This window comes from Stegostoma tigrinum, chromosome 22, assembly GCF_030684315.1.
Source record: "Stegostoma tigrinum isolate sSteTig4 chromosome 22, sSteTig4.hap1, whole genome shotgun sequence".
Taxonomy (NCBI): domain Eukaryota; kingdom Metazoa; phylum Chordata; class Chondrichthyes; order Orectolobiformes; family Stegostomatidae; genus Stegostoma; species Stegostoma tigrinum.
Genome location: NC_081375.1, coordinates 35,607,211 through 35,632,075, shown reverse-complemented (window position 1 = coordinate 35,632,075; position 24,865 = coordinate 35,607,211). Strand labels below are relative to the sequence as shown.

The 24,865-nt window shown below is 41.7% G+C and overlaps 1 protein-coding gene across 2 annotated transcripts in view; it reads right to left on the bottom strand.

Annotated features, from left to right (window-relative positions):
- usp43a (ubiquitin specific peptidase 43a) overlaps positions 1–24,865 on the bottom strand; it is a 405,014-nt gene that overhangs the window by 30,618 nt on the left and 349,531 nt on the right. For both annotated transcript variants that reach the window (XM_059653769.1, XM_048555613.2), the window contains one exon: positions 8,944–9,047. In XM_059653769.1, the coding sequence (XP_059509752.1) occupies positions 8,944–9,047 (104 nt within the window). The remainder of the gene's footprint in view (positions 1–8,943; positions 9,048–24,865) is intronic.

Below are 24,865 nucleotides of genomic sequence, written 5' to 3'. Positions count from 1 at the left end.
GGCTGGCATCCACTTGCCTTCACTTTTACCTGAACTTGTTTCTAGCTTCTGCCTATACGCTCAATCTGTCTTTTTCTTCCCCCTCTGTACACTCTTTGTTCATCCTCACCATTTCCCTTCCCACCTATTTTTGTGTCATCCGCAAACTTGGCTACAGTCCATTCACTTTATTCATTCAAGTCATTCCTATATATTGGCTTAACTCAGTTGGCTGGACAGCTGGTCTGTGATGCAGAGTGACTCCAACAGAGTGGGTTCAATTCCAATACCAGCTGAGGTTTCCATGAAGGACCATCCTGTCAATGTCTCCCTTTACCTCAGTGGTGACCCTCAGATTAAACCACCACCAGTCACCTCCTTAGAGTAAGAGGCCAGTTCTATAGTTTGGTAAGGGCAGACATTGTAAATAGTTGCCCCGAGCACTGATCCCTATGGTACTCAACTAGGTCCATTTGGCATTCTGAAAATGAACTTAAGACCATTAGAAATATGAACAGAAATAAGTTGTTTGACCTCTCAAGCCTACTCCACCATTCGATAGGATCATGGTTGAACTGACACTCCTCACGTCCACTTTCATCCCCTTTTGGCATAACCTTTGATCCCTCTACTGATCAAGAATCTATCCATCTCAGCCTTAAATATGCACAAGGGGCAACATGGTGGCTCAGTGTTTAGCGCTGCTGCCTCTCAGCACCAGGAACTTGGGTTCAATTCCAGCCTCGGGCGACTGTCTGTCTGGAGTTTGCACATTCCCCCTCCTGTCTGCATGGGTTTCCTCCGGGTGCTCCGGTTTCCTCCCACAGTCCAAAGGTGTGCAGGCTATGTTGATTGCCCCTAGTGTTCAGGGATTTGTAGGTTAGTTAGATTAGCCATAAGAAATGCAGGGTTACAGGTATAGGGTAGGGGGGGTGACTCAGGGTTGGATGCTTTTTGACGGGTCAGTGTGTACATGATGGGCTGAATAGCCTGCTTCCACACTATAGGGATTCTATGATTCTTTGAAAACTGCTCACGATAATCCAGATATGGCTTCACCAGTGCCTTGTACAGCTGCAGCAAGTCTACCCTACTCTTACACTCCAATTCCCTTACAATAAGTTCTATCTTGAGTTTCTGTCTTCTATTATTTAATCCTCTATTTCAGGCTATTGTACCAGACCCCAACACTATGGGATCTTATTGAGGAACGTAAAATGCAGCTCTTTATCAAATGGCCTATGGAAATCCAATTACAGTACATCCACTCAGTCACAGAGTCATACAGCATGGAAGCAGACCCTCCAGTCCCTGCCAACCATAATCTCAAACTAATTAGTCCCATTTGCCTACGTTTGGTCCATAACCATCCAAACATTTCCTGTTCATGAGCTTCTCCAAATGTCTCTTAACGATTGTAACTGTACCTGCATCCACCACTTTCTCTGGCAGTTCATTCCACACTTGAACCTGTCTCTGTGCAAAAAATAAGTTGCTCCTCATGTCCTTTTTAAATCTTTCTCCTCCCACCTTAATAATACACCCAGTTGTTCTGAACTCCCCAACCCAAAGGAAAAGACCCAAATTATTCACTTATCTGTGCCCCACATAATTTTGTAAACCTCGATAAGGATAGTCCTCGACCTCCTACACTCCAGTGAAGAAAGTTCTGGCAGACTCTGCCTCTCCTTATAACTCAACCCCTCTATTCCTGGCAACATCCTGGTAAAATTCTTGTGAACCCTTTCCAGCTTAATAATATTCTTCCTAAAACAGGGCAACCAGAATTGCCCATAGTACTTCAGAAGCTGCCTCAACAACATTCTGTGCACTGGATCCCCTTTATCTATCCCACTTGTTACCTCCTTATAGAATTCTTATAAGTCTGTCAAGCCTGACTTTCTCTCATGATTCTGTTTGACTATATTATGTATTTCTGAATGTTCTGCTATTACATCTTTCATAATAGGCTCTAACATTTTCCCAATAACTGGTGATGAGCCATCTGGCCTAATGTTACCCTCTTTTTAAATCTCCTTTTTGAGTAAGGGTGCTTCGGTGTTGTTTGAGACTTTTACAGAATCAAAGGACTTTGGAAGATTACTACCAGAGCTTCCACAATCCCTAGAGCTATTTACTTTAATATCTTAGGACCCACCCATCAGCTCCAAGGGATTTATCTAGAGCTATTTTTTTCGAGTGATAGTTACTGTGTTTATTTCCTGTTCTACCCTTTGCAGCTTGAATATTTAATAATTTTGGGATGCGATTTGGGTCTTCTATTGTGAAAACTGATTCAAACTGTTCATTCAAATCCTCTGTCACTTGCTGGTTTCACGTGAATATTTCCCTAATCTCATTCTCTAAAGTATTTTTATTCACTTTGGCCTTCCTCTTCTGTTTTAAATATTTAAATAAGCTTTTATTATCTGTTTTATTATTATTTTCTAGTTTATCCTCAAAGTTTATTTTCTCCCTCTTTTTTTAAGTCATCTTTTCTTGGTTTTTAAAACTCTGTCAAGCCTTTGGCTTATCACTAGTCTTTGCCGCACTGTATGTGTTACCTTTCAATTTGATACTATCAATACCCTTTCTGTCAGGAAGTATTTCCTGATATCAGAGATAACACGGTGTGAAGCTGGACGAACACAGCAGGCCAAGCAGCATCAGAGGAGCAGGAAAGTTTGACATTTTGGGTCGAGGCCCTTCTTCTGAAATGGGTGAGGGGAAGGGGATTCTGAAATAAATAGGGAGACGGGGGAGGTGGATAGAAGATGGATAGAGGAGAAGATAGGGTGAGAGGAGACAGACAGGTCAAAGAGGCGGGGTTAGAGCCAGTGAAGGTGAATGTAGGTGGGGAGCTGGAGAGGGGATTGGTCCGTGCAGGGAGGACAGTCAGGTCAAGGAGGTGGGATGAGGTTAGTGGATAGGAGAAGGGGGTGGGGCTTGTGGTGGGAGGAATGGTTAGGGAGGCAGGGAGTAGCTGGGCTGGTTTTGGGATGTGGTCGGGGGAGGTCAGATTTTGAAGCTTGTGAAGTCCACATTGATATCCTTGGGCTGCAGTGTTCCCAAGCGAAATATGGTATGCTGTTCCTGCATCTTTCGGGTGGCATCGTTGTGGCAATGCAGGAAGCCCAGGATGGACATGTCATCCGAGGAGTGGGGTGGTGGGGGGGGGGGGGGGGGGGGGGGGGGAGGAGTTGAAATGGTTCGCGATTGGGAGGTGTACTTGTTTGTTGCAAACTGAGCGTGGGTGTTCCTCAAAGCAGTTCCCAAGCCTCCGCTTGGTTTCTCCGATGTGCAGGAGGCCACAATGGGAACAGCGGATACAGTATATCACATTAACAGATGTGCAGGTGAACATCTGTTTGATGTGAAAAGTATTCTTAGGGCCTGGGATGCGGGCAAAGGGGGAGGTATAGGAGCAGGTGTAGCACTTCCTGTGGTTGCAGGGAAAAGTGCTGGGTGTGGTGGGGCCGGCGAGGAGTTCGGAGCGGACAAGGGAGTCACGGAGAGAGTGGTCCTTCTGGAAAGCACATATGGGTGGGGAGGGAAAAATGTTTTTGGTAGTGGGGTCAGATTGCAGATGGCGGAAATGTCGGAGGATGATGTGTTGGATTTGGAGTTTAGTGGGGTGGTATGAGAGGACGGAGGGGTTTCTGTTTTGGTTATTATTGCGGATGGGGGTGTGAGGGATGAGTTGCGGGAAATGCGGGAAACACGGTCGAGGACATTTTCAATCACTGCGGAGGGGACGTTGCGGTTCTTGAAAAAAGAGGACATCTGGGAAGTTCAGGGGTGGAATACCTCGTCTCCGGAGCAGATGCGGCCGAGGTGAAGGAATTGGGAATAGGGGATGGCCTTTTTACAGGAAGGTGGGTGAGAGGACGAATATTCTGGGTAATTGTGGGAGTCCGTAGGCTTAAAATGGATATTGGTTTCCAGGTGGATGCCAAATAAATGTAGCTCGATTTTTAAAAATTAATGTCCCCTTTTGGACTCACCCACCAGAGAAAATAGCTTTGCTCCATGTCCCCCATCAAATCCTCTACTTACCATAAATACATCAATTAGATCCTCATTTAATCCTTTCTACTGAAAGGAATAAATGTCTAAATTATGTCATCTATCTTTCCAATTTAACTCTTTGTAGCTGATACAATTTTGATGCTACAATCTGTTCATGGTCAATATATCCTTCACTGGAAAGGAAAATGAGTAGAATGGACAACAAACAAGAGATTTGCTGTCATCTCATTTACGTCTCCATCAAAATCGATACTTCCATGTCTTTTGATTTACCAACCAAAGCAAATCAACTTTTGGTTGGTTATTAGAGCAATCCTCAAGACCCAGGAAAAGTTGGTCCCTAGAGGACCAATCATGATTGGCTCACTGAAAACCTCAAGCACCACAAGCAACAGAAACATGCATCAACAGTTGCATTCTAATAAAGCAAATTGCCTTCAAATATGAAGTTCATAATGCTTGGGCAATGAATTGTACAATCCATCTTCTGATCCAAAGTCAACTAGGTTGCAATGAATTATGCATTTGTGTTTTTAAAAATTTGCTTTCAAAAAATATTTGCTTCACGTGGAGATTACTGGATAAATACTGTTTCTGAGCATGGATATTGAAAACAGTAATTACAGTGAAATGCTGTTCATTTAGCTGTCTCAAAAAAAAGCAGAAATTCCTGCTCCGCTCAAATTTCAATGAAATATTAGATGTAAATAAAAAGCACGAAAAATCAGGATACAGACAGTAAGAAGCAGGAAGCAGCAGACTTTCCTCATGGCAATATGTCTAAGAAGAGATTTTTCACTCTTATGGTCCTCTCAATCAGATACTAAAGTCTGACTACAGATGGACTGAAAAGTAGATTTTCCAGACTCTTACTGTAAGCAATATTCAAATAACAACTGAAAATGACAGCATTCACAAGTTTACCAATGCAGTATGTGCACCACAGGTTAGTGGAACAAAAGATTATTTGAAACATATTACTGGACATTGTGCAAGGCTCCAAATTCTTAACTGTAGATGGAAAATAGGGTTGGGTCAAATTACCTTAAATCGACGCTCTCAATGAAGTACAAATTAAGTGCTAAAAATAAACTTGAAGCATTTGTGTATTGAATTGAAATAAAGAATAAATTAGTTGTCAGATTTGATAAAACATGATGCTATGACAGCAATGACAAGATGACATCTTACTCAATTGAAGCTTATGTTCAGCTTTATGAAAATATGTTGCAATTTTCTCTATCCTGCAGAGAATATTATTAGATCTGCTGAAGGCAGAAATAGGGGCCTGGCATCCGATTGTTCAAGACCTGTAAAACTGAAATTTAATGATAAAACAGAATGGGAACTAAAACACGGGAACCTTAAATTAGTTCTGAACGTGGCAGCTCCTTTGGACACCAATGAAAGACAGGTAACGCCGGCATTGTCAGCCCAGGAGATAAAACAAGAGCTGGATGGTGCTCTAAATACAAGAGAAATTGGAAACAAGTCAATAATTGACTCAAAGGTTAATTACATTTTTATTGATAACATACTTTAATGGGGTCCTGGCACCACTTTAAACATAAGCTTTTTAAGCTTATGCTATTTCATTACAGATATGGAGACCAGTGTGGACTATTTAAACACCTTTACTTTGCTGCAGCATTTGCAGTTATCTTATAGGATCGTGCCAACACAGTCAGTGTTGAAATGGAAAATTCAACTGTATCTTTTTCTTCAGAAACATACTCCAGAGGCAAAGTAAGACATAAATTACCAAACTGATACAATTGTTCATTTTCACCAACACTGAAATCAGCCAGATCATGGTGTCTGGGGGTAAGGCTACATGATTCGGGAGGACAAAAAAAAATTCCAAAACACATATTTCACCAAATTATTTTACCTGTTCTCTAGATACAAGGAATATCTCATTTTAATCTAGTGTTTCTCCAATACAGTATTTTCTGTCTGTTGCCAGCTCAGCGTTCAGACTTGCTGCACTCCACAATCATCTGCATTTCCCTATGCTGTGGTTATCATGAAATTATTCTTGAAGCACTAGAAAATTTTACATCTTCATTTACAATTCCAGTTTTTGAAATAAATATTTTAGTATAAACCCTGGATGAAAAAAAATCCTCACTGAGAATGATGATCAGGGAAAAAGAGACTTCTGGACTTTGATTTTAGACCATAAGATCATAAAACGTAAGAGTAGAATTAGGTCATTTTGTCCTCAGAGTCTGCTCCGTCATTCCATCATGGCTGATTTTTCTCAACCACATTCTTCTGCCTTCTCCCCATAACCCTTGATTGAGAATCTGTCTATCTTTATCTTAAAGACACTAAATAGTTAATCTCCACAGCCCTCTGTGGCAATGAGTTCCATTTTCATCTCCCAATGGAGGTGCCTCTCAAAATGCTGTGTTTTGCTGGAATAACGATGGTCCTCTGTCTTCCTGACTGCACACCATTTTTGTGTGGTCCTTTTTAGAATCAGAGTCCTGGGCAAGTCTTGTTTTCCAACAAGAGGAAACCTGTATGCTCATAAACCCGACTATATACACACACACAAGAGACATGTACCTGGTGGGGTAATGTGCTTCTTCCAAGCTCTGGTCAGTACAAACTTATTCACTAACGTCTCCTCTTGAAAAACAGTGAGTTTCTTTGTTCAAATGCTTACAGTGTGTGGGGTGAAGACTGGTAAGGCCACAGGCCTGCTCAAGCAAAGTAGTCACACTGGCTGATACCTGTAAAACTGACTGGGGTAGCCAAGTAGGGCTGAAGTCAAGAGGGGTTCAACTCAAAAGACCACATTTTTGGGGTTTGTCCCATGCAAGATTCTAGCAAGAAACTAAAGAGTGCATGTCCTTCATGTTCAAAAGTCAATGACCTGGTGTTTGTGAACTGCTGAGTATTATCACTCAATTTGTTTTAAGTGTGAGCCCTATCACTTGCGTGGAAGACACACATGGGAATTCCTAGAGGCCTGGTTTTCAATCCGTGATGCAATCAACAAACGTGTGCAATCAGACCCCATACACAAACCCATGCAGAACAGAACGGGCAAACCAACTTAACAGACTGGATCATATAAATTTCAAGCGGAGTAGGGCAACATCACTTCATTGGAGGCCGCACTGATGATGTTACTTAGCAGGGTGGCGAAATGCCAGCTCAGCAATCAAGCCAACAACCTTAAGGCTGGGGGCTGATGAACAGATTTTGAGAGTCACTCCTGGGATGCAGACATTTTTTAAATATGGTGTTTGGAAGGTCTTGGTGAGAAGCAAAACTTCCTGCCTATTAAATGTGGCATTTTACCTTCACATGAAGATGTAATCAGCTCAGAAGATTGTAACTACAAGGGAAACCTCAACCTATCCACAAGAGGAAGTTCTTTTGGTTTTATATCTGCCTTCACATTATATCCCAAAGAAAGAAAAGTCCTCCCCATGTCTCTTCATTCCTGTTTAAACAGTCTGGTTACAATCCTTAAACACACTCTGTTTGGGGAGTACATGGCTAATGGGTGAAGTTTGTTGAGATCTCCGGAACTCTCTGAAAGGCAAGTGGAAAACATTTTGACCCTTGAAATGTCACTATTAGACACGGTGCTGAAAGGTGGATGCAAATGATGACAGTGATTTATCACAGGGATCTGTTCTGCAATGATGAGTTGGTCCCCAAATTGATCATCATTATGCAAGCTCAGCCATTATTTACAGTACTTTTTCCATTCCAGAAAGTTAGACCACACATTTAAAAAAAGTAAAAGCAAATGTTCTAACAGCTGTTTCTAGAATAGCAATAATCCCAGGAACAGTCACACAAGGTTAAATGTGCATTTTGGAAGGCAAATGAAAATACAGAGTGGATTCACCTGATCCCACAGGAACATATGGCCCAGGATTTTAAAATAAATAACGAAATAAGGCTAAAAACTGGAGCACCTGCTGCTGAAATCAGTCTGTAATGTAGCCTTCAATAATTAGATTTTTTCATGACTGGCAAATGTCCATCCCTGTATGACACTGTGCTAAGAGCGCAGTCACTTCCAGGTGCAATCAATGCCCTAAGTGTTTTCTTACCTTACTCAGGCAGTTTTATATTGTCATACTGACAAAGAAATGTTGAAAAGGAGACTCAAAAGACAGCCAGAAAAGTGCCCTTTTCTCTGCATTCAAAACTGGGATTCAATGGGGATTCAGGTTTCTGACTGGCATCCAAAATATGCCTGTGGTAATGCAAGCTGAAAACATTTCTGAGGTGTTAGAATAGCTTAGAAACACTCACTGTCTGACCTTACACATGAAAATGGACCAATGGACCGAAGTAACAAAGGACCGTCTTCAATACAGAAAGGGATAAAGCTAATGCAGATGCTATACAGCTAATAAATTCCCCCAACACCTCTGTGACTCAATGGTGAAGGTAACAGAATTCTGGGGCCAAACAGATCCATTTGTTTAATTGTTAATCCTTGTTGAGAGGATTTACCAGAATCCAGAAGATAAGAGAAAGTAGCTTATATGAAATGAATGATATTTATTATCATAATTTTTCAGATATTTGTAGTCAAAATTCAAAAGTGTGAGAAATAATATAATCTCAAACTGCAAAATCTCCGGGAAAACCAGACAACAGCTTCTGTTGCCTTTGACCTAAATAGTATTCATTATAGTGTAATGTTATAAATCTCTGTCATAATGCGTTACACGAAGCCGTATGATGATGCATATAATGAATCTGGTAAACTTTATAAAAGAAATGAAGCTGCAAATGCAACAAAAATTAAAAGGAGATACAAGTAGGCTGAGTTAGCTTTAAAGGACAACTCCAAGCTACGTAAGCTTATTTTAAGGAATGATTCTTTGGGAAACTGAACATTAACTTGGTTTGAGAGAAGCACTGTGAAGAAATGTGACAAACAGCAATTCTCACCTGTCGATTGCTGGCTGGCAGAGTGGTCTGATGTCTTGAGAGGAAAGGTAACAGTTGGTTGTCAGTCCTCCGACCACACGGATTCGGAACAAATGCCCAAAATTCTGAATCAAAAAGAGATTTATACAGTGACTCCCTTAAATCGTGTCCATCTTGACATTTTAGCTAATTTACGTGTTAAAAAACATATTGCAATATTTGTGTAATATTAGCCCAGATGTAATTGTAATGGCAGCTAATCCGTCAGTGTTTTCTGTCATTGCCCTGTAACACTGACAGAGGCTTCTGTTGTCCAGGCATGCTCAATTAAATTCAAATCCAGAAGCCATTCTCAGTGATTCACTGTTCTTGCACTGTGTGTGTTGAAGTACACAGAAGTGACAAACTTTAGAAATCATAATTCTCCCTTATTACTTCATAAAGTTATTAAAACTCTCAAAAATATTGTGCAGTGATGTTGAGTTATAACTGGATTACTAAAGGTGTAATAAATTATAACTTCTTCCAGACAACTTTCTTGACCGTGGGGCCCGTGTTCGGTTTCAGCCTTGGGCAACTATATGTGTGGAGTTTGCACGTTCAAAGATGTGGAGGTTAGGTGGAGTGGCCATGGTGAATTGCTCCATTGCGTCCAGGGATGTGCAGCCTAGGGTGGTTAGCCAAGGGAAAAGCAGGGTTATGGGAATGGGGTCAGGTTCCTTTTTGGAGTGGCGGTGGAGACTGGATTGGCCGAATGACCTCTACCTGCAATTCTATGATTCTACGAAATGTAATTTTACATTTCTATAATGTCAAATATTTCCATTATGGTAAAAATGCCATAATTTTGATAGGTTACAACTAGTGTAGTATAACATACAGATTAATTTTGCCATATTTCAGCATCTAATGCTTATGTCCTGATCTTTATTTTGCTCGCTTGTAAAACTAAACTTTGAATAATCAGTAAATTGCACTTCCTGCTTTGCTGTCTGTTAATGTCCTGTCAGCTGCATGTAAAAAGGCAAAGCTTTAACTATGACATTGACCATCATCACCACCAATAATTAAAATACCTCCAGAATCTCATATGTCTGTGGCAAAATCTGCTTCAATGAAGCACTGTTCCACCTTGAAGATGGATGGATTGCACCAATTTGTGCAATTTGGCAACTATAGGCTAGGATTGCTTCGTTATTTGATGAAAACTTAAATCTAAAATTAATTTTACAACAAACTGCACAATCTTTTCATATTGAACGTTCTGGATTGTTCTACTAAAACTTTGACATATAATGCTGCAGCATTAATACCATTCCTGAGGTCTTTGGTGGACTTTTTAACAACCAATCTTAAATTACTTAACCCAAAGGAACGAACAACAATGAAACACTTTGCGTAAAGGATTGCAGATGTTTATATCAACTGAATGATGAACTCTCTTTCTTCGATGAACTCAATGAGACAGAGAGGAAGTATTAAAAAAATATTGTTGGTGTATGCTCAGTATTGTTTCATAGAATAAATGTGTGGATATAGGGTAAGAACAAAATTAGGTCGATTTGTGATCCTTGCCATGATCAGAGAATCTGCTGGTGGATATTCTTCAAGTCAAGAAAGGTCAGTTGGAAACAATGGCAGTGTAATCCTGCCTACAATGAACTAATATTCTGCGCAAAGAAATATTAGGGAAGATAAATTTAAGATGGCAGAAGAAATGGGAGGTAACTCTCAAACTCACTTATCAAAACATCAAAGAAATTTCAAACTCAATCGCAGTAAAAATATGCAAGGTAATCTTTGACAGATTTTGACTTTTTTTTAACATAGGCTGCAAGTTCCACAGTGCATTCCATTACCTGCCACTCAAATAATGCTCATATAAAACCTGTCAACATGATTTGGCTCATTGAGCATGGCGATATTTTGTTTGTTTGTGGCAATATCAATTCTGGATGCAGGTATCAATCTACATTCCTTCTAAATTCAATCTTCCTCTGATTAATTACACAGTCAGAGATTGTGCAATCTAAAAAATGAACTGGCAACTATATTATCAGTAATGTTCGATGCTTTTATTATCAGTTCCTCCAAATCCTACATTGTCTGCCAACTTTTGGAAGTAATGACATGTCTCCAGATTTTCATTAACCTTTGTTTGAATATTGTTACAGGAAAGAAATGGAATACCTGAGGAGAATATGTTGGATATTTAATATCTTTTATCATTAGAACCAATGTTCCCAATATCCTGAATTATTACACAGTCTGGAAGGTTCCATGAGGTGTTGTTCTAGGATAGGTAAAACTCAGTTACATTATAAAAAATACTAAAAAAACTACCAAAAACTATCAGCTATTGAAAATGTGCACTGCATGCAACAAAAATGATTTTCAGAGAATACTAACAGTGAACAGTCATAAACAGATCTGTTTCTCCACCTTTTTCCCAATAGGTTGATGACCGTATTTAGAGTAGTTTCCTGTTCTTGCCCTGAACTGGAAAATTTCATCAACTTTGCCTCCAACTTCCACTTTACATGTATTCGCAAGGTCAGCTCCAAGTTTTGCCTTTATATAAAAGCAGAAAATAATACAGAAACACAGCCAGCCTGGCAGCATCTGAGACAGAGAAACAGAGCAAATGTTTTCAGTCTGATATGACTCCAGGCTTTGAGGAAGGCACATATTTGACATCAAAACATTCACTGTTTCTCACTCTACAGATGCCACCAGACCTGCTGAGTTTGCAAAGTGCTTTCTGTTTTTATTCCAGATTTCCAAAATTCAAAGTATTTTTCTTTTATTTCAGTTACCCCTTGCTTTCCTGATTTCTCAGTTCCCATTTGTGCAGCATTGGCTATCAACCAAATTTCATCAAAACCCTACAGGCCCTCAGTTATCTTCCTCAGATCCCACTGTTTGTAAGGACATTATTCATTCTCTAAGTTTATACTTGGCTGATACAGTGTTCTGTACATGTATTTCCTTATCCTTAACTGCTTCCCACCACCACTCACTGAGGTTGACAGAGTCCTTGATCATGTACATTTTATTTTGTACACCTGCTCTGAAACCTTCCCCTTCCTCCCATAAGAATGACAGGCTTCTTCCTGTCCTCACCTTCCATCAAACCAGCCACTTCATTCAATGATTCATTCTTCACCATTTCCGCAACCTCCAACTACCAAGAGTATCATCTCCTCTCTTTTCGACATTCTGAAGGAACCACTATTCTTACAATATCCTGGTCCACTCATCAGTCACCACCAACTACAATTCCTTTCCTGTGCAAGTGCTGGAGATGCAATTGTCCTTTAAGGTTCTCCTTTCTGATCTTTCAAGGCTTCAAAGTCTCCTTCCACATGAAGCAGTGACTTTTTTGGACTTCTTTCAATACCACTGTACTCACTTGCTGATGACACAATCTCTGCTACTTTGGCTAGAGAATGATGATTGAGTGACTACATTGTGTAATAACTTCATTCAGTTTGTAAACATAACCTTAGTTTTCAGTCACTTGTCGTTTTAATTCATTTGCACTCTGCTCCAATGAAGCTTAACACAAGGTCAAGGAATATCAACTTGCCTCTCGGCTCAGCACTTTATAGGCTCTGGACTTGGCACTGCATTCAACAAGTTTAGATCATAGCCAATCCCTCCAATTAATTCCATTTAAAAAAAAATCAGTTTTCCTTTATTCTCGCTTCTCTCATTTCCTTTTTGTTTTTGGATGGAATATATTCAAGATTCTACCATATATCATGCTTGCTCTTGATACATCCTCTGTTTCTTTACTTGTCCCATTACCATTAACTTTGAACTGGCACCATAATATATTTTGCTATTCAGTGTTATCAGTTCTCAAAACTGTTAAGGAGCTTTCTCTTTTCTTTTCCCCCCCTCCATCCTTTCACTTGTTGAAAATCTCTTACGTTTCTAACATTCCCATTTCTAATCAGAAGGGTCACAGAGATAAAGCATTAAGTCAGTTTCTCCTCTGCAGATGCTGCCAGACCTGCAGAGTATTTCCACATTCTCTGATTTATTTCTTGTTTTGGTGTTCAGTCACATATTGTGAATTGCCAGAATATGACCTTTGCTTTAGATATACTGTCCTTTATTAAAAACAAGGCTGCTTTTTATACCAGAGTAGTTCTGTGATAGTATATTGATCAAGAACTAGCTAATTTATTTCTAATGAAAGGGAATTAATGGAACTGATTCACAGTAAGCAGTGACACTAGGTCACTCGATGCTCAGTGTGTAGTTAGGACTTATTAAGAGATCTTTTGATGTCTTGAGAATGTCACTTGTGCAGTGATGCTGCAACAGATGCAACATTCACAGATGTCATGAGATTGTCTATCATTTTTAAGGACTGCTACACACGAACCTATCCCATTACCCAGACCCAGCTACAAAACAGGAAAGAATTGCAGTAAATAATTTTTAACATCACTCCAGTTTGAATTTTCTTCTCCTCAGGTCCAGTTCTGTGGTGCATTAAATGTTGTTAAAGAGATCATGTTTAGAAAATCTGTTGCCCTGAATGAAGAAAATATACCTTATTAAGGGGTTTCTAACAGCAATGGGGGAGCTGAAAAGTTGAAATTTATGTTTATTTTGTGGTTTGCTGGGAGAGTTGGGGCATCCACGATGTCAGCTCTTTTAATAATTTTGAGTGGAAAACCGTAATTTCAGGACTTTATGTTTATCTCTGCATGCCTGATACTGTGATGATGCAGTCAGTTTCAGAGCAGTCATGATGATCATACTCACAGCTCACTATCAACACAGCCATCTCTTCAAACCCACAAGGAAAAGTCTGCGTCAAATCCAGTACTATAGGTTTTGCTTCTGACTTTTCTTGGGAATCTTGGGATATGTGCATTACTGGAAATAAAATTTATTGTCTATCCTTTGTTGCCCTTCAAAAGGTGCTGGTGGAACTTGGCTGGACTGGGTTGCTGTTCCCAATTCAGCGTGGAGTTAGATGTATCATTTAATGATTCTGTTTTGCAAACAGAGTTAGCACTGCTGCTTCACAGTGTCAGAGACTCAGGTTCGATTTCAACCTGCATTCTCCTTTGGGCATCACTCTTGGAAATCCGTCACCAACACCTCACAGCACGTTCCAAGGCCAGTGACTGCCCATAACCCCGTCCATCCACATTGGCATCGGACATGTATGAGCCTCACCACACCATGGGTATATCTCCTATCCAGTTACAATGCGAGTCTGCACTACAGTGCTTTGGACTTCACTAACACTCATCATTGGAACACCACTGCCAGAACACTTTGTGCAAGGACAGGCACCCTTCTCATTGATTCAACTCGGATCCAGCTCAGTGCTCACTGGTTGTTTCCTTAGCACTCATTCACTTTGTACGTACTTGGAAGCTCACAGCACCTCTGCTGTGCCTTGCATTTTTGCTCTTTGCCACATCAGCCAGAGGTTAAAGGCTCACAGTGCTTCTGTCCCGCCTTGGCTTTAAGCGCAGAAGCAAATCCAAGCAGCTTTTAACGGTTGTCAGCAGTGATCACTCAACAGGGTGGACATGTTGCTGTAGGCTACTGTGCAACGTAAATTTCACATTATCCAGAACAAAGCCCACTTTGTTGGTGCCACATCCACAAATATCCACTCCCTCCACCACACTGATGCTCAGTAGCTGCAATATCTATGGGATGCACCGCAGAAATTCAACAAGGCTCCTTAGGTAATATGTTCCAAACCTACCACCAATTCCATCTAAAAGGACAAGGGTAGCAGATACATGGGAGCACCACCTCCTGCAAATTCTCCTCCAAGCCACTCACCACCCTGTTAGAAAGGAGGGTACAGTAATTGTGAAGCGGTTTCTTTAAGGGTTTGTGCTTTGTCTGTGCTTAGAAATCTTTAAAAAATGAATATCTGTACGCAGTAGCTGAAGTTGCCAGTACAGAGAGCCTCAAAAAGTGAAGCAAGTGTATCCAAAAAATATCTTACAATGGGTAGGCAAAACACCAGTCTCGTTGTGATGTTGTACTGGAATTTAGCCAATTGAATTTAAAAACTGATGGCGTTGACAGCCTGAACTCAATCATATTGTGAGAATTTGTTGCATCATCAGTGGTATTTACAAAAGTGCTGTTTGAAAATCGGCAGGGAGAGAGATAGGACAATATGTTTTGCTCTCTCAGAAAGCCCATCTAATTTAAAGGAACTGCAGTAGTTTAATTAGAGGTCCTCATAGAAGCAACTATGGGAATATATCTGTAAAGGAAGATTATCAGGAGAAAAGCTTGAGAAAGCAGGAGGTCCCAGTCTCTGTGAACTTGGAAAGATTAAGTTTTAATTTATTGTGCTCTTATTAATTAGATTTATTAAGTGTGACTTGAGTTTATTTGAATAATATTCCAGTAGAATTTAGTTTAGCTAGGGAGCAGTTACGATAAAGGAGAGAAATTGTTCGCTTCGTTAGTGAATCTTTTAAGTTGTTTGTTGTTAAGGTTAAATAAATAAATTGTAATTTGTTGCTTATAAAGTGGATTAGGGATTTCCTTTCCTTTAACCACTAATTTAGTAGATTATTGGAGTGGGGGGGGGAAAACGAGCTTCTCTGGGTGTTTCGGGGGTAATTGTTAGAAGGGAGCCTCCACTCCTGTAATAGCAGATTGGGGCTAGTGTGGGTTTAAGTATCAGAGGGGTTCAGCCATTCCCCCTCCGTAACAATCCTGACTTGGAAATATATCGCTGTTCCTTCACTGTCACCGGGTTAAAATTCTGGATTTCCATCCTGAACAGCATTGTGGCTCAACTTACACCAAATGACTGCAGTAATTCAAAAAGGTAGTTCGTCACCACTTTCTAAAGGATACCTAGGGATGGGCATAAAGTGCTGGAATAGCCAGTGATATTCACATCCCATGAATGGGTTAAAATAAAAAATCTTTGATCAGGGCCAGCACGGAGCAAGCATTGGGCCTCCTAAAGGGAAGGGTCCGATGTCTCAGTCAGTCTGAGGAGGGTCTTGCAATACAGTCAAACAGTGTGTGCAACAATATCCTAGTGCACTATGGTCAGGACAACTGGAGCAGGCAACAGGCGGTGTGACGAACTCTGAAGAGCAACAGTATTCTTTCTAGGAGGACAGTGAGGGCACTGAATAAGAGGAACATTACCTTCTGCACAGCTAAGTATTGCAGCATCAGGCGCAACAAGCCAGGCCAGGACTTACATCGACACTCGCTTCCACTAGATGGGAGCTTGGTGTAGCAATCACAGTACATAAGTTGGTACTCAAAAGACAGGTGGTCCCTGTGTGTTATCAGACACAAATATTCTTTGTAATTTCTTTGTCTTTGCTGTTGCTGAATAAAAGTGAGCTTTTGCAACTTTTTGAAGATTTTTCAGTATGTGAAGATCGTAAACGTGGGCAGCATGGTAGCTCAGTGGTGCCTCACAGCATCAGGGATCAGGTTTGATCTCATCTCTGAGTGACTGTCTGTGAGGAGTTTGCACATTCTCTCCTTGTCTGTGTGGGTTTCCTCCGGGTGCTCCAGTTGCCTCCTGCAGTCTAGTGATGATCAGGTTAGGTGGATTGGCTGTGCTAAATCACCCATAGAGTCCAGGGATGCACTGGCGAGGTGAATTAGTGATGGGAAATGCAGGATTACACGGACAGGGTAGGGGGGGCTGGGTGTGGGTCGGATGCTGTTTGGAGGGTTGGTGTGGGCCCGATGGACCGAATGGCCTGCTTTCACATTGTAGCGATTGTATGATTCTATGATGCATTGAACAATACTCTGGACATTGGGGAAAAAAAGAGTGGCACTTCCTCTGACAGGGCTCTGAGATGGGATGTTGCTAAGGATGGCTGACTTGTTTTGCTTGGTCCTTTAATAGCATTGTATCAACATACGAGTTTGTATACGCAATAAAGTGTCAGCCATGCCACCCGTGAGAATTGTTTCTTCTTGGTTCCTTTCTCACCAGGTGCATGGGAAAAGGTTTGAAGAGCTTGACTGGGTGTAAAGTTAGACATTAAAAACAGCATTGCCAAATAATCCACAGGGATATTAGAAGCAGTGAGAACTTCTGCCTCTGGTGAGTGAGTAGAGAGGACAGTCGGGGTGCTAGAGATGCGTGCTGTATAGGTATTGAAGTGAGTCTCTGAGAATAGCATGAGAAATCCTGCAAGGGTTCATGGAGAGAACTTGTCAAAACTACACAGTTGATTTTTGATAGAATTCTGCTTTAAATCTCTGTTATGGATACTGCTTCATTGTGTTTCAGCTGAACTTCTGCTTCATAGATATTTGTTCCAGGATGTGTATTTGTACACAAGTCCTGCCTGGGTTTTCAGTCTCATCATATGTCCTTATCTGACTCTTTTCAACATTCAACTTGGATGACAGTTTATCACAGGCCTTGCTTGTTACATCAGTACTTTTTAACATTTATACTACTGACACCCCACAAGTAAAAGCTGGTTAAATTGCAGGCACATACTTGTAAATGAAACTGCTTCTAATCTACACAAGTGGAATAACCATCAGGTTTACGTAACGGTGTCCAGCATGTACAAGGTGCATCTGATTTTGTGGTGAAATAAGATCTACCGCTACTGTGGCAGTAAAGCAGATTCCATCAAGTCTCTCTTAATTAGAAACCAGCCTGTGTTATCTGCAGTGATTATACGCCAATCTCTCAGCTTCATCTATATAGCTACCTGCAGAATACTGCTATGCTGTGCCACACCAGAATCATTGTAGGGAATGACTACTACACAGGTTTAAGTCAAATGCATGATCTTGAATGTGTTTAATTCAACATCTACTGCACGCTGATCAATTTCCATTTCTACTAATTAGTCCTCCCGTCATGCACTGTAGCTCAGTTCTGGAGAGATTTACCAAAATGATACCTAAGATGAGGGAGCTCAATTATGTGGCAAGACAGTAGAAAAGATAGGATTGTTCTACACAATGTAAAGAAGGTGAAGAAGAGATTTAATGGAGGCTTTAAACATTACAAAAGGTTTTAATGGACAATGTAGGGAAAAACTGTTTCCACCTGTAGTCGGGTCAGTAACAAAAGGAAAAGTAACTGACAACAAAAAAGCCAGGAGAAGATGAAAAGAATTGTTTTTATTCAACAAGTTACAATGATCTGGTCTGTATTTGCTGAAAGGATATTGGAAGTAGAATCGATAATAAGCTTCTGGTCACAGCTGATTTCATTACTGGACCGATCATACTTTGATCTGGCTTGGTTTTGACAAAACAAGTCTCTGGTTGAAACATTAACAGATAATTCTGCAGATTTTGCTTCAACAATGAAATGAAAGTTTACTATCAAGAAAATAAACCAAGCTATCTAATTACTCAAAGAGTTTTAAACACAAAGTAAAAGACTAATCGCATTAATCCCAAAACACTTCATTAAAAAGTGAGAAGACAAAAACACACCATTGGTATGGTACTGAAAATACACATTGCACAGAAATTCACATCAGAGGATGAGTCTCTAACACTCTGAAAAGTTTAAGGTATTTGTGATTTTAACTTTCAGGCTGAAACTGCATTTAGCTTCTTCCTGGAGATATTATACACCCAATTTTAAACATACTCACCTTCCAGTACCTCCTCAGAGTTTTATCCCAACACTTTTGGTCTGGGACTATCATTAACTCTAACTTTAAGATATTCCAGTTTCGTTACACTCTTCCCTTTTCAAGAACATTAGACTATGTAAATATCTCCATCAAAGGACTTCACTGGACTGCTCAAAGCTCGAAGCAAAATATAATCTCCCATTTATGCGTGTTCCCCCTAAGCTTAAAACGTCAAGTTATATGAATCTTGAGGTCCCATTACTTTACTTGCAAGGTCACAAAATAACAACGTAAACAAATAAAACCCAATAACATTGTGCAAAAACTAATTAATTCAAAAGCTAGACTTCAAAGCATTTTAAAAGAAATCATGATGGCTACAGAAATTCCCAACAATTATTAACTTGAGGCATTTTACTAACTCAAAAACCAAAAAAAAACACTTACAATAAATGATATTAACATATGTATAAATCACAGTGTTTATATCCCATTTTCTGCTCACAATGTGGTCTCCTCTACATTGGGGAAATGAAGCATAGGCTGGGTAACTGCTTCGCAGAACATCTACGTTCTGCTCACAAAAAAAGACTGTGATCTACCTGTTGCCTGCCACTTTAATGCACCACCCTGTTCCCGACCAAAATCTTTGACTCAGGCTTGTTGCGGTGTTCCAGCAAAGCTCAATGCAAGCTGGAAGAATAACGCCTCATTTTCCACTTGGGGACCCTGCAACCCTCTGGACTCAATATCGAGTTAGGGCCTAAACTCTCCCATGTCCAGGCCCACTACCCCACAGGCCAGGCCCTGTAATCACATCGGCTGCCATTACACTCTACCTATTGCTAGTCACTAACAGTCCCCATGAACAACTATTCACTTTCCCAGCCTGATCGTCATCAACTCCTTTGTCAAACCAACTGCTCTCCTCTGTCTTCAGGCTCTATCCTATTGTTTACTCCCTACCTCATCCCCTCTCTATTTTCTGCAGATAAAATAACATTTGCCCAGCTACCATTAATTCTGAGGGTCACCTGACTGGAAATGTTAACTCTGATTTCTTCTTCACAGATGCTGAGCTTTACCAGCAACTTGTGCTTTTAATACCCAAGTAATTTTGGTAAGGAAATTGGAGATATGTTTCCAGACAAAAATAATTTGTTAGACGATGAGAAAAGACAGGGCTGTGGGATCAAATTGTACATCTCTCTCAAAGACACGGCACAGGCATAATGAGCCATCTCCTGTGCTGTAAGAATCTGTTGTCTCCCGTTTAGTGCTGAGTATGAACATAGTGGCATTTCGGTAGTGTTGGAAGGTGCAAAATGATGTGCCTTAGTTGGGTTTAATAGGAAAGGAGGATCACAGGGTGAAGTCCCCAGATATAATTGGTCATTATATAAAAACTCAACAGGTCAGACAGCATCTACAAAGATATAGAGATTCAATGTTTCAGGCTGTGATTATGCTTCATCAGGAAATCAGACCAGTTGTGAAGAACAGTCATCACAATCTTAAAGTGAACTCTGTTTTTATGCATTGATGCTACGTGCCTTGACGAATATTACGGGAATCTTCTATATTACTTTGAGATTTCCAGCATCTGCATTATTGTTTGTTGTATTTCGTTCACCATGCCTGCAATCCTGTTGCTTATGCACATCTGCCTCTGCCATTCTGAAAAAAATATGATTGGAACCTGATGGAACCCAGTTTCTGTCAATTAGAAACAGCGAGAACTTCATTCTTTTCCAGATGTCAAATGTTAAGGGATCAGTTTATGGCACAGCTTTGAAATGGTCCAATGCAACCATCCCATTTAGTTATTAGAATGAATATCACGTGGCTTCAAGGCACACTTGTAAAGCATCTGGCTGAATGCTTTATCACAGAATAAATAAACACTGCTTTCAAGCCTAGTGTTACCAAGAGCACCACACTGTCCATGTAAAAAAGCGGTTAAGAGCTGGACAGTTTATGGTTGTACAGACGCACAAAACACTGGTATTTGCAGCAGCATAAGCACAAAGATTGTGGCATTCCTTTCACTCAGTAGCTGGAATTAAACATTTATATCAGAAATAATGAAGCAATGGCCAAGTATGCTCTTGTATCCCAAGAGATTCTCACAGATATTGATTAATTTTATCTTTGGTAGTCTGAGATGAATCCAAATTATCTTCAAAACTCCAAAGTAGGTTGAACTGTCTTTACTTCAGACAGTAGCACATCACTCGTAACATCCTAATGCAATTTGTAATAAATGTCCTTAATAGAACATTCAAAACTGAATATTTTAAATCATGTCCGCTCTAAATCATTAAGCACTAATTTGACATGTAACCTCTGGGAAACCTCAATGCCTTTTCTTGGTATCAATAATATTAGCTTCATTAGGCCTATCACAAATTCTTTTAATGAGGTGATGCAAATTAAAACCACTGCTAGGTATAGGAGGGAGGAGTTTTTTTGGTGCTCGAGTGTGGGGATTCATGACCCCATCGCCTCAGGGGACCTCCCACCCACAGCCTCCAACCTCATTGTTCCCCAACCCCGCACGGCCCGTTTCTATCTCCTTCCCAAAATCCACAAACCTGCCTGCCCTGGTCGACCCATCGTCTCAGCCTGCTCCTGCCCCACCGAACTCATCTCCACCTATCTGGACTCCATTTTCTCCCCTTTGGTCCAGGAACTCCCCACCTACGTCCGCGATACCACCCACGCCCTCCACCTCCTCCAGGACTTCCAATTCCCTGGCCCCCAACACCTCATCTTCACCATGGACGCCCAGTCCCTATACACCTGCATTCCGCATGCAGATGGCCTCAAGGCCCTCCGCTTCTTCCTATCCCGCAGGCCCGACCAGTCCCCCTCCACCGACACCCTCATCCGCCTAGCCGAACTCGTCCTCACCCTCAACGAACTTCTCTTTTGACTCCTCCCACTTCCTACAGACTAAGGGGGTGGCCATGGGCACCCGCATGGGCCCCAGCTATGCCTGCCTCTTTGTAGGTTACGTGGAACAGTCCCTCTTCCGCACCTACACAGGCCCCAAACCACACCTCTTCCTCCGTTACATTGATGACTGTATCGGCGCAGCCTCTTGCTCCCCAGAGGAGCTCGAACAGTTCATCCACTTCACCAACACCTTCCACCCCAACCTTCAGTTCACCTGGGCCATCTCCAGCACATCCCTCACCTTCCTGGACCTCTCAGTCTCCATCTCAGGCAACCAGCTTGTAACTGATGTCCGTTTCAAGTCCACCGACTCCCACAGCTACCTAGAATACACCTCCTCCCACCCACCCTCCTGCAAAAATTCCATCCCCTATTCCCAATTCCTCCGCCTCCGCCGCATCTGCTCCCACGATAAGACATTCCACTCCCGCACATCCCAGATGTCCAAGTTCTTCAAGGACCGCAACTTTCCCCCGACAGTGATCGAGAACGCCCTTGACCGCGTCTCCCGTATTTCCCGCAACACATCCCTCACACCCCGCCCCCGCCACAACCGCCCAAAGAGGATCCCCCTCGTTCTCACACACCACCCCACAAACCTCCGGATACAACGCATCATCCTCCGACACTTCCGCCATCTACAATCTGACCCCACCACCCAAGACATTTTTCCATCCCCACCCCTGTCTGCTTTCCGGAGAGCCACTCTCTCCGTGACTCCCTTGTTCGCTCCACACTGCCCTCCAACCCCACCACACCCGGCACCTTCCCCTGCAACCGCAGGAAATGCTACACTTGCCCCCACACCTCCTCCCTCACCCCTATCCCAGGCCCCAAGATGACTTTCCACATTAAGCAGAGGTTCACCTGCACATCTGCCAATGTGGTATACTGCATCCACTGTACCCGGTGTGGCTTCCTCTACATTGGGGAAACCAAGCGGAGGCTTGGGGACCGCTTTGCAGAACACCTCCGCTCAGTTCGCAACAAGCAACTGCACCTCCCAGTCGCAAACCATTTCCACTCCCCCTCCCATTCTTTAGATGACATGTCCATCATGGGCCTCCTGCAGTGCCACAATGATGCCACCCGAAGGTTGCAGGAACAGCAACTCATATTCCGCTTGGGAACCCTGCAGCCTAATGGTATCAATGTGGACTTCACCAGTTTCAAAATCTCCCCTTGCCCCACCGCATCCCTAAACCAGCCCAGTTCGTCCCCTCCCCCCACTGCACCACACAACCAGCCCAGCTCTTCCCCTCCACCCACTGCATCCCAAAACCAGTCCAACCTGTCTCTGCCTCCCTAACCTGTTCTTCCTCTCACCCATCCCTTCCTCCCACCCCATGCCGCACCCCCAGCTACCTACTAACCTCATCCCACCTCCTTGACCTGTCCGCCTTCCCTGGACTGACCTATCCCCTCCCTACCTCCCCACCTATACTCTCTCCACCTATCTTCTTTTCTCTCCATCTTCGGTCCACCTCCCCCTCTCTCCCTATTTATTCCAGAACCCTCACCCCATCCCCCTCTCTGATGAAGGGTCTAGGCCCAAAACGTCAGCTTTTGTGCTCCTGAGATGCTGCTTGGCCTGCTGTGTTCATCCAGCCTCGCATTTTATTACCACTGCTAGGTATAATGTCCTTTGGTTGGACGTATAACATACTCTCTGGCTGTCCATATATATTTGAAGAACTACTGTAGGTTAAAGCCTACCATACAGTTAACCAGTTAAAACAATACATAATATGAAAGATAACCTTAAATTATTTCTGAGCATCATCTAAGCTCAAAGAGTGCCGTACACCCCCTTGTCTACTTATTTCTGTTACTGTACACAGAAAATTCTCAGCATGACTTAAGTGCTGATTCAAATCTAAGCCATGAAATAACTCAAGGCATAATTTAATGAGTTAGGTTTGTAAGTGGTACAGATCTAATTTGCTGGAGGTTCCTTTTTTCATAATCAGAATTTATGTTTCATTGTTGTTCATTTCACATGTTGCATGAACTCAAAAGTTTTTTTCTAATTTATCGAAATAAGGCAATGTATTTTGCAGGGGCTTTCAATCACAAAGTAAGGCTGTCCTCACTCTCTCTCTCTCTCTCTCTGTCTGTCTTTAAGCATCTTACAAAGATGCTGACGTGGTCATGTAGTCTTTGAGAAGTGACAAACATTTCCCCATGTGTACAGTACTTAGTACTGTATGGTATTAATTACTGCTGTATACTTTAATTACAGAAATTCTAACACCAGATGTCAGAAATGGATGCTGGAACAAGGTAACAGTTAAGGAAGAATGGTAGTGCATAATATTAGGCTGAGGAAGATAAATCACACATCAATGTGTGCACATCTGCATTGTTGAGAGCCTGCTTCAGAAACAATGTGCTGCATCAAATGCACTGACAACTCAATCCATATGTAGATTAAGTGAAGCTACATTTATGATTTCTAGTAAACACAATGCTGTGAAGTTTAGTAAATATGGGAAGGTTACCAAAAGAATATTCAGCTCTCTTTATCAAAATGAAATTGCAGCAAGTATAACTAGCAATTATAACTGGGGCAAATGAGAGCAGGACTTATACACTTAATGATAAGGTCCTGAGGATTGCTGCTGAACAAAGGAACCTTGGAGTGCAGGTTCATAGTTCCTTGAAAATGGAGTCATTGTAGATAGCCCAATGAAGAAGGCGTTTGGTATGCTTGCCATTATTGGTCAGTGCATTGAGTACAGGAGTTGGGAGATCAAGTTGCGGCTGTACAGGACATTGGTTGGGTGCTTTTGGAATACTGTGCGCAATTCTGGTCTCCCTGTTACAGGAAGGGCATTGTGAAATGTGAAAGGGTTCAGAAAAGATCTACAAGGATGTCACCAGAGTTGGAGGGTTTGTGCTATATGGTGAGGCTGAATAGGCTGGGGCTATTTTCCCTCGAGCATCAGAGGGTGAGGGGTGACCTTATTAAAGTTTATAAAATCATAAGGGTATAGATAGGATGAATTGCCAAGGTCTTTTCCCCCGAGGGTGGGGTGGTCCAAAAATAGAGAACATAGGTTTAAGGTGACTGGAGAAAGACTTAAAAGGGACCCAAGGGGCAACATCTCTCATACAGATGTGTGATTGGAACGAGTTGCTAGAGGAAGTGTTGGAAATTTGTACAATAGCAACATTTAAAAGGCATCTAGATAGTATATGAACAGGAAAGGGTGCAGAGGGACATGGGCCAAATGCTGGCAAGTGGAACTAGATTAATTTAGGATATTTGGCAGGCATGGCCAAGTTGGACTGAAGGGTCTCTTTCTGTGCTGTACAACTCTATGTCTCTAGAATGACCTGAGTCATACCACATCATATAAAGAGGCTCCACATATACA